The sequence below is a fragment of the Tupaia chinensis genome, unplaced genomic scaffold (genome assembly GCF_000334495.1).
Source record: "Tupaia chinensis unplaced genomic scaffold, TupChi_1.0 Scaffold000112_1, whole genome shotgun sequence".
Taxonomy (NCBI): Eukaryota; Metazoa; Chordata; class Mammalia; order Scandentia; family Tupaiidae; genus Tupaia; species Tupaia belangeri.
In genome coordinates, this window is record NW_006159576.1 from 1006025 (window position 1) to 1020138 (window position 14114).

The window sequence follows — 14114 nt, forward strand, 5'->3', positions numbered from 1 at the left end:
ACTCTTTCCTCTCATTTTCTGTAAAGAAAAAAAGATCTTTGATTTTCTTGAGGGACACTAGAGAAATGGCAAAATAAGATGCATTCTCATCAGATGAGTCATGAGAAAATTGCAGACATGCTGGGAGGTAATGGCAAAATACTCTTGAAAATTTCCAAGCACTTTTTTCAAATGAAATGGAAGAAAATTCAGTCTTCCTTCCTTCTAATTACAGCTAAAGACATGTATGCATATATATTTTATCCAACAATGCCATTAGGCTTATCCCTCCTGAAGAAGAGGAGGCCAGACGTAAAGCCTTACAGTTCTAGAAAGCTGTTTTCTGGAATAAAAACAGAATGGAGTTTTCATATTTCTGTAGAATAAGATGGTGGGAACTGTAACTTATAAAATGGTAGTATTCTTTCCTCTGTTAATGTATTACCCCATTTCCGTTGCTTACGATATCCTGTGAAGGTATTGTTACAATACGTAGCTCAGGCCCAGCCACTGTGGGCATAGGGAATGCAAGTGTCCTGCAAGGCAGGAGGCCGTAAGGTTGACCATGAGACACACAGGCATGGCAGTGGGTGCCTGTTCTCCTGAGAAGCTGGAGGACTGGGGAAAGAAGATCATGCTATGATGAGGTCACGTGAAGGGTGCTTCTCTTTCTTTCTCTTTCTCTCCCCCCCCCTTTCTCTTGCATACATGTGCCCTCCAGCTATTAAAGAAGGTGTAGTGCAGACAGAACCTTCATTTATGTCAGGGACTGTGCTCACTTGTAGGAAATAATTGTTTTTAAGTACATTTGTTTTTGGAGAGATCCTTTATTGGTATTTTCATATTTATAGTATACATCTTAGAAACAGCATGTAATTATCTTGCTTTTTATCCAATCTGATTTGTGGGTTTTTTTAGACTTATATATGTAATTTTATTTATTATTATTATTAAAAGTTTGACCAGAGAGAGAAGGAAAGTGAAAAAGCAAACCACCAAGTTAGGGACTTGAACTGCAGTCAGCCATTGGAAATTCAGTGCCTTAACCACCATGCCACCTACTGGCCCCCCAAATATTTTTTTCCCTACTTCTGCTTACTCACTGAAGCCAGTGCCTGCTCTCGTATGTAGCATTTGTAAGTTCCCTTGAGGGGCTAAACTTTGTGATTATATTCAAGGTCTTGGGCTTGCTGTGAGCACAGGGTTTCAAAGGGCAAGGCCTCTCTAAGCTCTGCTCAGGGTTTTGGGAACCAGAAACCCGTGTTGTGTTGTTCGTTCCCGAGGACTCCTGCTTTCTCTCCAATGCTTTCCAAGCCCCTGCTGGACCCTGGCACGACTTTGGTATAGTTAATAGAAGCTCTTGGGAGCGTATGTGTTCTGTGTTTCTCTTTGTAGTTTAATGTCCAGAATAAATCACAGAGAACTGAAGTTGGTTTATATGTCTCTTATTTTGAATTCACGGCAGAGTTCCTGCAGGGCAGGTTACAGGATCAAGGCTGCCCATGAATCATTTTGCCTTTTCCTAGGGAAGTCTGTTCAAATACCTGCCTCTGGAGCACCAATAATAAATGTGCTTTAAAAACACTCCCCACCCTCTTTAGTTCAATTATGGAGAATCCAATTTATCCCCATTCTCTAAGGCATTTACTAGAAGAAAGAGTCCTTGGGCATTATTCTATGTAATTAGATTTTTGCACCTCTGGGTTGCGAATTGGGATTTCTGATTTCTCTACCCTAAGGTGTACAGTGAAGGTGCTTAGCAACCCGAGACTGTAACTGATGTTATAATTCATTAAAACTTTTAAACTTTTATAATTTGGGAAGCTCTGGGGGACAGAAATAAGAGAACATATTGTACTTTATTTTGTACATAGTAAAATATTTTACTTTTAAGAGCTGTTTGTCATGTTTCCCCCCAAAATAACTTTCACTTGAAATCTCAACTGTTTCAAATAAACTGTGCAAAAGGCCTGTTTAAACTTCCCTTCACAGGTGGATTTGCTGCAGTTCCCAGGATATAGCCTTTTTGTCAACGTAAATTTATTATTGATTTTTAAATAATTATTTTAATTTAATTTATTATTATTATTTAAATGTTTCCAGAGAGAGAGAGAGAGAAAGCGAGAAAGCAAGCCACCGGGTCTGGGATTTGAACCACGGTAGGCCATGTAGGAGTCCAGTGCCCTTAACCACCACGCCACCTGCTGGCCCCAACATAAGTTTATTTTTAAAAAATTTCTGTATTTTTCTCCTACACAGTAACAATAAAAATGTAACATGTGAAAAAAAAATCATGATTTTTTTTTGTAATGCCATAGGAAAACCAAAGATGAAATATTAAGTAAATAAAACTGGATATAGAATATAAAATGTTAACTATTTTTAAAAATAATAGAAAGCATTAGGGCCAGTTCAATGGACTAGTGGTTGACGAAGGAGGACCCCACATGGCTGGCTGCAATTTGAATCCTGGTCCCAGTGGCTTGAAAGACATGATAGGTGTGTGCGTGCCCGAAATCTTGAAGGATGGGGAAATGGAAGAGAAAGAACTGTGGCACAATCACATCCATTGGGAGGTATTTTCTCCCTCTTTATCTCTCTGTCGTGTGTGTGTATTTATATATATGATTGATAGGAAATATAGCAGTAGGGTTTTTTTTTCCTCTTTTTTGTACTTTAGAGCTATTTTTCCAAAAGTAATTGAAATAGGGAGCAATTTGCATAGTATAGAGAAGATTTTAGACTATATCATGGTTATAAAGATACTTTGAATAGTAAGGAAACTAGAAATAATTTAATGTAAATAATATCTTTCAGCAAAGACTGTTGATAAACAAGAGATTTGAGCTAAGTTGCTTCAGGCTGGGAACTGATTTTAAAATACTTATCTAGGGCCAGCAGGTGGTGTGGAAGTTAAGGCAATGGACTCCCACATGGCTGACTCCATGGTTTGAGTCCTGGATCCAGCAACTTGAGACTCATGCTAGGTGCATGTGCGTGAGCGCCCAAAATCCCAGGAGGAGAATGGAGAAAAGGGATTGCAGCACAGCCATCCCCCTGGGGGTGATTTCTCACTTTCCCTCTCACTAGTTCTGTCTCTGTCTGGCCAGTGCACGTGCCCTATAGCAAAAACTAAATACACATATATATGTGTGTGTGTGTGTGTGTGTGTGTGTGTGTGTGTGTATGTGTATATGAAAAAAAGTAAAAGACTCTTATAAAGTGAGAAACTATACAAACCTTCAAGTTCTTTAGACTTCATATAAGTTTTACCTAAACCTGTGTATACTTCCTGTGTTTCCAGATTTGGTCAATAAATAAATAAATAAACTAACAAACTAGGAAAAAGATTTTATTTGTAAATAATTTCCCACACATAATTTCATGGACAAAATTAATTTTAAAATTCAAAAGGAATCAACCTGTCGGAGTGACTTTTTTGTAAACAAATATGAGTTGAGCTTTAAGAATCTTGAGTTTTTTTTAATAATATATGCTTAAGATGAAAACTGAACCACTCTCCTTTACTGGGGCATTGGCGTTTGTTTCATTACAATGCATTATAATTTGCTTTACTCTTGAATATTTACCCAGTCATTCCTTAATTCATTCAACAAATATTTACTGAGTATATAAATACATTATACCCTTGGAGGAGAGATAAGCTCTATTTAAACAGCTGTAGGAAAAGTGGTACAGTTTTCGGAAAATGGCAAAAGAAGGTGAGATTGTTTCCACCTGGGGAGATCAGAAAATCATCTTGGGTTGGGATTTATCTGGGCTTGAAGGGTCTGATAGTGGCTGGCAGAGAACTGTGGGTGAGAAAGGAGAGAAGGCATGGATGCACAGGGCCAGGGGTAACTTGGGTGGGAGAGGTGGGAAACAGAGACAGTTGGTCCAGATCCCAGGCCTTTGGTGCTAAGCTGAGGAGTTACTACCCAGGCAGTAGGGAGCCCCTGAAGGTAATTTTGAAGGTAGCAACATGGTCTAGCAGCAATGTGTTCAGTGCAACTTGGGAGGCCAGGACTCAGGAAACTGTGCTTCTGCTACTAAAGAGTTGTGCTGCTTATGGCTTTCTTTTGAAAAAATTTCCCAGAGGGTGCATGTGCTCACTGGAGAAAGAGAGAGAGAGAAAGAGAGAGAGAGAAAGAGAGAGAAAGAGAGAGCACTCTCTCCCTGTGGGGCATGGTCACACTGCAATAATTTCTCCTCCATATCTCCTCGTTTTGGAATTTTGAGCATGCATGCACGTACACTCGGTGTGTTTCTCAAGCTGCCAGGTCTGGGACTTGAACTGGTGGTCAGCAGTGCGGGATCCAGCCATCTTAACCACCAGGCTGACCCTCTTAAGACCTTTAAAAGGGTTCTCTAATACAGGTTGAGTTTTTCTATTCTGAAAATCCGAAATGCTCCAAAATCTTAAAAATTTTGAGCAAAGACCTGATGCCACAGTGTAAAATTCCACATCTGACCTCATATGGTGGGTTGCAGTCAAAATGCTGTAATGCAAAATATTGCATAAAAATTGCACTCAGGCTATGTGTATATGGTGTATGTATATGATGAATTTTGTGTTTAGACCTGGGTTCTGTCTCCAAGACAGTTCTCATTATGTTTATGAAAATATTCCAAACTTCAAGAAAATCCTAAATCCGAAACCATTTCTGCCTGTCCTCGGCAGAAGGGATTTGCAACCTGCAGCATCAGTGCCAAGAGTTGGTTCTGAAAGACACTCCGCATTCTCACAACTTGGCTGCTTCTACCAGCTTTCTGGAGTGGATCCAAGGTGCCCAGCTTGGAACTAGGCTCTCCTGTTCCATCCCATGAGCCCTGGACTCTGACCGCTTCCCAGAATCTGCCTCTGGTGCACACCAGGCAATAAACCTTCGGGATCTGGGCATCAGCCACGATCCCACTCCTCTCGTGCTGGTTTTTACTTTTCCGTTTCTGTTTTGCTAGTAAAGTTGTCTTGCTCTTCTGGAGTGCTGAGGTAGGGCAGATAGAGGGACTTTTACAATGTTGTTGAGAGATAATAAAAGTATACACACACATACACACACACACACACACACACACACACACACAGTCATTGCGAAAGTCACGATGCATTTTTGCACAGAAAAACACATTCTGGCTTTCCCAGTGACCTAATACGTATGTATACGAAATGCTGTGGCACTAGCAGTGACAGGATCTGATGGTCGCACACGGGAGTGGGGGAGGAGGCGAACGAGCCCGTAGAGATTACATGGCTGGGAGAGGGCCAGTGGGTGCTTCTCATATTGTAACAGAATTAGACCGAAGCTAAGTGATGTGGACAGAGCGGGCAGAGAGGCTTCTGTTGACTTCGGTGAGCCCCGAAGGGCGTGATAAGCAGTCTGGGCGGGGGAATTGCACCAGCGTGGCGCCCAGCGCGAGTGGTGATCATCGAGTGGGATCAGAAGAAACGCGCCTGTGCCCCGAATGCTGATACACCGAAGTGTGGAGGAGCCCTCCCATTGGCTTCAGTCTCTCTCTTTTTTAAAATTTATTTTTATTTTTTATATTCGTTTGTTTTTATTGCTGGAGGGCATGTGTGTTTGTCAGAGAGAGAGAGAGAGAGTGTGTGTGAAAGGGGCACGATCACACCGCAGCCCCCCTCCTCCACTTCCCCTTCCCTTCAGGCTGCACACTTGCTTAGTGTGTGTCTCCAGCCGCCAGGGCCAGGACGTGGGTGCCACGTGGGACCCAGCTCTCTGTGCCCAGCACTGCTGCGCTATGGGGCTGGCCCTTGTTTCCATCTTTTTACTCCTGAGTAACATCCTTTCAGTGGAGGACTTGGCACTGTATTTTATAAACAATTAAGGAAAAAAACATTTTTTTGACTGTCCTAAATTGTTTACTAGATATGAATTTTACAAACATTTCTTAGATCAGCGGTGACGGTGGAGCTGGAGAGTATTGCACCCTCTCTGAGCTGCACAGGCGAGAGCCACCAACAGTGTGGTGGAACTTGTGCCCTTTCCAAGGCCTCTGCTCTTGCGGCCTGCCGATGTCAACCCACGCATCTCCCTGTGCTTGTGGCCTGGCTTGTGATCCACTGGTGTCAGAGTTTCTTCTGATAGCTTTATGGAATGGATCAATGAGGATAACCTCCAAGAGTTTGTATGTGGCATCTTCACCCACTCAGTAAGAGTTCAGGACTCTCAGAGCCCCACAGTGGCGTCCAGCTCGCTCCTCTGCAACAGACTGGAGGCTTGGGCAAACTTGAGCTGGTTAACACCGTGATGGACAGGCTTGCCATAGGCTGCACCCTTGCGGACTGGGCGTTTGCAGCTTCCACCCTGCACAGGAATCCTGCCTCGCCTTGTAGCCTAGTCTGCGCTCTTTATCCGGCCGGGTGGGGCGGGGCCGGTGCAGGCCTAGAGCTGGCGGAACTGCCAGCAGCGGACCCGCAGGAGAAAGCGCATCACGTAGGACTGCTGCTTCCGCCACAGCTCCTGGATGTACTTGTACGCCCCCGTGTTGGTTTACCTGATGGCTGCCGCCAGACAGAAAGGAAGGAAAAGAAATTTGACACTAAATATGGAGACAGGCAAATGAAGGAAAATCAGTGCTCAAGAATCTTGAAAACTGTGGAAAACAAGCAAGTTCCAACTGAAGTTACTTTTTATTTTATATTTTTTTTTAGGGAGAGATTTTTTTTGCTGTGGTGTACATCCGCTCGCTGGAGAGACAGAGATAGGAAACAAGAAATCACCTCCCCAGGGGGAATGGCCACACTGCAGTCCCTACTCCTCCATTCTCCTCTTGGGATTTGGGGCACACATACACATGTGCCCTGTGTGAGTTTTAAGCTTCCAGTCTGGGACTCGAACTGCGGTTGACTATGTGGTTCAAGCGATGTAACCATTATGCCATCTGCTGGTCCCCCAACTGAGGTTATCTTATGTGGTGCCTGTGGACTGACCCACTTACGTGAATGTTTTCATGGTGGAATATTAAGTAAGAGTCACAGTTTATTGATCGACTAATGGGTATCTAGCATGTTCCAGTGTCCACTGTTTTATCTGCAAGTATTTCATTTACCCTTACAGAGCCCTGGGAGATGAGTATCTTCTTATCCTCATTCGACAGGCGAGAAAACTGAGGTTCAAAGAGAGAGACTCAATGTAACGTCCCCACTAAATTTATTCATTTATTTATTTATTTATTTACTTATTTCTTTATATGCTATATAGGGCATGTGTGCTTGCTAGAGAGAAACACACAGAGAGAAAGAGGGAAAGCGAGAAATCATCCCCTAAGGGGATGGCCAGGCCACGGTCCCTTCTCCGTTCTCCTCTTGGGACTTTGGGCATGCATGCATGTACATGCATGCTTGGTGTGTTTTTAAAGCTGCCAGATCTGAGACTTGAATCATGCAGTAAGCCGTGTGGGATCCAGCTGCCTTAACTACCGCACGACTTGGCTGACCCTAACTTATGCTGTTTTGGGGGGCTAGCTCTTTAATGCTGACGTTGGGATGCACTGAAGCCTCTCCTGCAGAAACATCTGGGGGAATGTCGGTATGTGTATTTCGAGCCTGCAGTGGGTGTTGTGTGTGCAGCGGGCACAGTGGCCCCAGTTCAGGAATTACAGTAGAGGTTCAGGAGACACAGTCAGTAGCAGAGTAGACCGCAGTGCTGGAAGCCACAGAGCCAGCCAAGGGGTTGGATCCCTGGATTGCCTTGAAAACCATGTCGGGCATGCTCATGCCCCAGATCCTGAGGAGCTGGGAAAGGGGATCGTGGCATGATGGGACCCTGCTGAGGGTCTCTCTCTCTCTCTCACATAAATAAAATAATTAAGTTAAAAAAAAGGGTTACACTAGACAGCCTGGCTTGTGGCTTCTTCTTGATTCTTTAGCTGGGCTACAGTCCTTCTACTGTATGGCTGAGGGGCTCCCTTATCATTCATTGTCATCATCGTTTTAGTGTCTGTCGCTTGCAGACCACTCTCCGTGTGCCAGCTACAGGGCTGGGAGTTCGCTGCGTCCTTTCACGCATTCATTATAGTGACCCTGTGAGGTTGCTGCTCCTGTCTTCATTTTACATGTGAACAGAAAGAAAAAAGGACTCACATGAGCACCCACAACTATAAATGGCAGAGAGGAGACTCAAACCCAGGTCGATTTGACTCTGGAGTTAGTCTGTCTTTCCTTTTTTAAAAATATTTATTTCATTTAATGTATTATTATTATTATTATTATATTTGCTATAGGGCATGTGCGCTCACCAGAGAGAGAAAGTGAGCCGCCGGGTTCAGGACTCACACACGCAATCGGCCATGTGGGAGTGCAACACTTTATCCACCCTACTGCTTGCTGGCCCCATGGAGTCCGTCTTTCTAACTACAGTATGTGGCCCCAACACCAGACTTCACTGTGGCTCTCAAGGCCCCTACATTGGGTGCTCCTCTATTTGGGTTTACTTGGGAGTAGGGGAGAAGGGGTGAAACGAGTGCTGAGCTTTTGAGGGTACATGTGATAAAACCCAGATACGGGTGACTAGCCTTAGGTTCTTTTCCTCCTAGCACTTGTGTCGTCGCTAGCTGTTTATTCCCATTTTGAACTAGTCACCAGGTTAATTACCGAAGGAAGCTGTTGTCCCTTCTTCATAAATGCCACCGGCAGCTGCGTCCATGGTACCCGCCGTAGATGTTCCGATCACAGCAGCCTTTTTCCACACGTTGGAGTGGTGGCATCACAGTGGTGGCACGTCGGTAGAAGCAGAGCGTCCCTGGGGTGTGGGGGTTTGGTGAAGTGGCCAAATATTAGCTTCCAAAGCTTTGTAGAGCCCATCGTAAAATGACATCCACCGCCTTTCATTTCGATCCAAGTACTTGCAAGAGTGCAAAAATTAGCATCGGAAATTAACTGGCTGCTCTTCTGAGAGACCAACAATGGTTACTTGGACCTAAAGGGCAATTTTCATTAATCAGCTATGTTTCCATAAAGTGAGACACATTCTCATTGTGGGAATTCTCAAAGACGTCCCAGTCCTGTGTAAGAAAATTATAGACAAGGACATGGAATTTTATTACTTATGTCCTATATGAAAGCTAATAATGCAATAACCAATTAGATAGTTATAAAGCTTGACTGTATTAAAGTATTATGTAAATAGTGATTAAGAGTAATACCATAAACTCAGAGCGAGCAAAAGCATGCCCGATTTGAATTACTGGAGCTTTTATTTGCATTTCTACAGAATCTACTATTGGTGGATCTCAAAGGACCTTGCAAGTAATAATTATTAAAACCCATAAATACGACCAGTAAATGTCATTTTATTAAAGGAATATGAAAGAATTCTTTACTTCATGTGTAATATGAAGCCTAATTGCTAGAGTTAAAGCAATATTCTCCATATGGGAGAGTCTTCAAAAAGTTTGTGGAAAGCTCTTATTATGAAAAAAAGCATATGGGTTTGATTTTTTCCCCCAGAATAAACTCATACTCCTGTCTTCATTTTACATGTGAACAGAAAGAAAAAAGGACTCACATGAGCACCCACAACTATAAATGGCAGAGAGGAGACTCAAACCCAGGTCGATTTGACTCTGGAGTTAGTCTGTCTTTCCTTTTTTAAAAATATTTATTTCATTTAATGTATTATTATTATTATTATTATATTTGCTATAGGGCATGTGCGCTCACCAGAGAGAGAAAGTGAGCCGCCGGGTTCAGGACTCACACACGCAATCGGCCATGTGGGAGTGCAACACTTTATCCACCCTACTGCTTGCTGGCCCCATGGAGTCCGTCTTTCTAACTACAGTATGTGGCCCCAACACCAGACTTCACTGTGGCTCTCAAGGCCCCTACATTGGGTGCTCCTCTATTTGGGTTTACTTGGGAGTAGGGGAGAAGGGGTGAAACGAGTGCTGAGCTTTTGAGGGTACATGTGATAAAACCCAGATACGGGTGACTAGCCTTAGGTTCTTTTCCTCCTAGCACTTGTGTCGTCGCTAGCTGTTTATTCCCATTTTGAACTAGTCACCAGGTTAATTACCGAAGGAAGCTGTTGTCCCTTCTTCATAAATGCCACCGGCAGCTGCGTCCATGGTACCCGCCGTAGATGTTCCGATCACAGCAGCCTTTTTCCACACGTTGGAGTGGTGGCATCACAGTGGTGGCACGTCGGTAGAAGCAGAGCGTCCCTGGGGTGTGGGGGTTTGGTGAAGTGGCCAAATATTAGCTTCCAAAGCTTTGTAGAGCCCATCGTAAAATGACATCCACCGCCTTTCATTTCGATCCAAGTACTTGCAAGAGTGCAAAAATTAGCATCGGAAATTAACTGGCTGCTCTTCTGAGAGACCAACAATGGTTACTTGGACCTAAAGGGCAATTTTCATTAATCAGCTATGTTTCCATAAAGTGAGACACATTCTCATTGTGGGAATTCTCAAAGACGTCCCAGTCCTGTGTAAGAAAATTATAGACAAGGACATGGAATTTTATTACTTATGTCCTATATGAAAGCTAATAATGCAATAACCAATTAGATAGTTATAAAGCTTGACTGTATTAAAGTATTATGTAAATAGTGATTAAGAGTAATACCATAAACTCAGAGCGAGCAAAAGCATGCCCGATTTGAATTACTGGAGCTTTTATTTGCATTTCTACAGAATCTACTATTGGTGGATCTCAAAGGACCTTGCAAGTAATAATTATTAAAACCCATAAATACGACCAGTAAATGTCATTTTATTAAAGGAATATGAAAGAATTCTTTACTTCATGTGTAATATGAAGCCTAATTGCTAGAGTTAAAGCAATATTCTCCATATGGGAGAGTCTTCAAAAAGTTTGTGGAAAGCTCTTATTATGAAAAAAAGCATATGGGTTTGATTTTTTCCCCCAGAATAAACTCATACTTTAATTCCACTTTCCCATGAACTTTCTGAAGCTCGTTCATACACAGAGTGCTCGGACACTGGGTGTCTGGGGCCATGACTGTAATATAAGCATAGGAGCTGGCTATGGATTCAGGATTCTGCTATTGACAGTCTCAGTCTGTGTGGTTAGAACTATTCTCTTAGCTTTGAGATTTTACATGAGGGTCCAGCAGCTGGCATGGTGGTTAAGGCATTGTACTCCCACACGGCTGACCGCAGTTTGAGTCCTGGATTGGTGACTTGAAATTCATGCCGGGCATGTGTGCGTATATGCCCAAAATTCTGGAAGGAGAATGGAGGAGAAGGGATTGCGGTGTGGCCACCCCCCCTGGCCGTTTCTGTCTCTCCAGTGAGCACACATGCCCTGTAGCAAAAATCTTTAAAAAATTTTTTTTTTTTACATGAAAATAGCTCTAAACAAAACTTGGCCAGTATATTTCAGTATTTCTCTTCACTGCAATATTACATTTGAAAAACCAAGATCATACCAAGTTCACAAACATACAAACATATTTAAAAATATTTGTGCTGTTATGTCAGGTTGTTTTTTTCTCAGACTAATGCCTTATCCTGTGGTCTCAGCACAGTCATCGAAGCTTGCATTCCCGTCTACACTCACTTCTAAACCTGTAACAGGTTGTGAGGATTTCTAATCTGCTCCAGAAGAGTTCTTGGCCCTTCCTCCTCAATTTCTCCTTCTCCTCCCCTGCTTTGTAACTCCCGTCCCCTCCGAAGTTAAGCGCAGGTTGGAAAAACGCACGACTGTTTCCTGTGGCTCCCTCTCACTCCATTTCCTGACACTCAGCCGGATTTGCTCCTGTCTGAGATCAGGCTGTAACTCCTGGTCACTGGTCACTGGTCACTGGGACAGAGCAGCCCCCCTTCTCGCATAAGGACCAGCAGATGGTGTAATGATTATGTCACACACCGACGTAGTCAACTGCGGTTCGAATCCCAGACCTAGTGGCTTAAAAGTCATAAAGGGTATGTGAGTGTGTGTACCCGAAATTCTGAGAGGAGAATGGAGGAGGAGGGATTGCAGCGTGGCTATCCCACTAGTGGGATGATTTCTCGCTTTCTGTCTCTCTCTGTCTCTCTGACAAGTGCACGTACCCTGTAGCAAAAAAATCTCTCTTAAAAAGAAAGAGAAAAAAAGAAAAAACCCAGAAGCATAGAGGCCAGCATGGTAGTTAAGCCTCTGGACTCTCACATGGTCAATTATGATTCAAGTCCCAGACCTGGTGGCTTTAAACTCACACTGGGCACATATGTGTACGTGCACATGAGAAGGGATTGTGGTGTGGCCAGTCCCCCTGGAGAGTGACTTTTCACTTTCTCTCTGTCTCTCCAGTGAGCATACACACCCTGTGACAAAAATCTCTCAAAAACAAAACAAAACAAAAACAAACAAACAAAAAGCAAACCCAGTAGTGTAGATACAGAGCTAGAGGAAACGGTTTGTTAATTTGTTGGTCATCTAGAACTGTGGATCGCAGTTGTAGAAGTGGAGTCTCAGGACTTTGAAGAAAGGTGGAATGGCACACGTGCGGAGTTCTGAGTGGCCCCTGGGATTGCCGTTGGGTGGGAGGAGCTGAGTGGCCGGAGGTCGAGGGGGATAAAGCGCAAGTTCACATGGATAGGGCAGGCAGAAGAGTCGTCTCAGAAGGGTTTGCGAGAGGATTGAATTTATAGCAACGGCGATGGGTTATTGATGTAAGACGGAGAATTTTACCAGTTACCAAATGGTTGGTTCCTGGAGTCTCTCAGGATGATACCGGAAGGGGAGAGAGAGGTAAGGGTCAGCTATTAACGTTCTTAGTCAATACAGGCTCATAACAAATTCTTGGCAATTTTATTTGTTAGGGAGACTGGACAGATGTTTGAAGAATTGTGAAAATAGTGTCTGTCCTGTGAGAAAGGCTACATTTCAGAATTGGAATTTGTGTTTCTCCAGGGAAAACTGAGGCTGCTATCAAAAACTTCAGTCCCCACTACAGTCGTCAGTACTCTGTGGCCTTCTGTAACCACGTGCGCAGTGAAGTGGAGCAGCACAGAGACTTCACCTCGCAGTTGTTGAAGACCAAGGTAACCCGCAGACTTCTGGTTTCTGAATTTCTCCCACTCGACAAAGCTTTATAGCTCGCGATTCTGACATGAGCAATATTTGGAATGGCAGTTTTTTTTGTTTTTTTTTTAAAACCTGCTCTGGGGGCTGGCAGGTGGCCTGGTGGTTAAGGCACTGGATTCCCTCATGGCTGACCACTGTTTGAGTCCTGGACCTGGTAGCTTGTTTTCTCACTGCCCCTTTCTCTTTGGCAAAATTGAAAAAAAAAATAATAACAAAATTAAATAAGTAAATAATTCTTTTTAAAAAATCTGCTTTGTAATAATTTCTTACTCAAAAAACTCTATTTGCATGGAGGTTAGATGATATTTCTTGTTGATGAAGTAATTCATATAAAAAGGAAACTAGCACGATTCCAATTTTAGTATGTGTTTTACCCACATTGTAGCAGGAATTTGATGTATGGTAGTGAAGTTCAGTTTAAAAAGTCATCATTTCAGTGCCTTATTTGAGTCATAGAGCAAATAGGACTTTCTCTTTGAATCCCCTAATGTAGTCTTGCTGTTTTGTTCCATTATAATAATTCACCACAACTAAAAAAATATGTGCTAGGCCATCTTTCAGGAACTGGAGAATAAAACCAATTCTCGGCCTTCCTGGAGTTTATATTCAAATGTAGGAGACAGGAAATAGATTAAACAGGTGGATGCGAGATCTCAGGTCATTACACAGGCCACAAAGAAAGTAAGGCAAGAGTCTGCTTTCAGAGAGAGTGGGTGAGAAAGCCCTCCGCGGAGACGACGCTTGAGCAAAGCTGGACGGGAGTGCGAGCAGGCTGTGGGTGAATACCTGTGGGCAGATTCATCCGGGCAGATGGAACGGCAGGTGCAAAGGCCCTGCAGTGGAGGGAAGGCCAGTCTGCCGAGGGCAACGTGAGCAAGGACGGGTGAGCTCTGACGCAGAGACAGGGAGAGACCCAACCATGCAGACCTGCAGGCCACGAGAAGGGTTCTGATTTTGCTGTTTGTGTGATGGGTGGTCATTGGAGGGTGTGAAATACAGAGTGACATAAATTCTCTTCTCTTTTTTTTTTTAAAAAAAAGAGAGAGGGTTTTTTTTTTTTGTTTTTTTTTTTTTTTTTTTTTTT

General features: G+C 43.3%; 1 protein-coding gene across 1 annotated transcript in view; it reads left to right on the plus strand.

Moving 5' to 3' along the window:
* The first annotated feature begins 3688 nt into the window (after nucleotides 1–3688).
* Nucleotides 3689–14114, plus strand: part of NIBAN1 (niban apoptosis regulator 1) — a 104807-nt gene continuing 94381 nt past the window's right edge. The window contains exons 1-3 of the mRNA XM_027770088.1: nucleotides 3689–3701; nucleotides 4661–4765; nucleotides 12857–12987. Of these exons, the coding sequence (XP_027625889.1) occupies nucleotides 3689–3701; nucleotides 4661–4765; nucleotides 12857–12987 (249 nt within the window). The remainder of the gene's footprint in view (nucleotides 3702–4660; nucleotides 4766–12856; nucleotides 12988–14114) is intronic.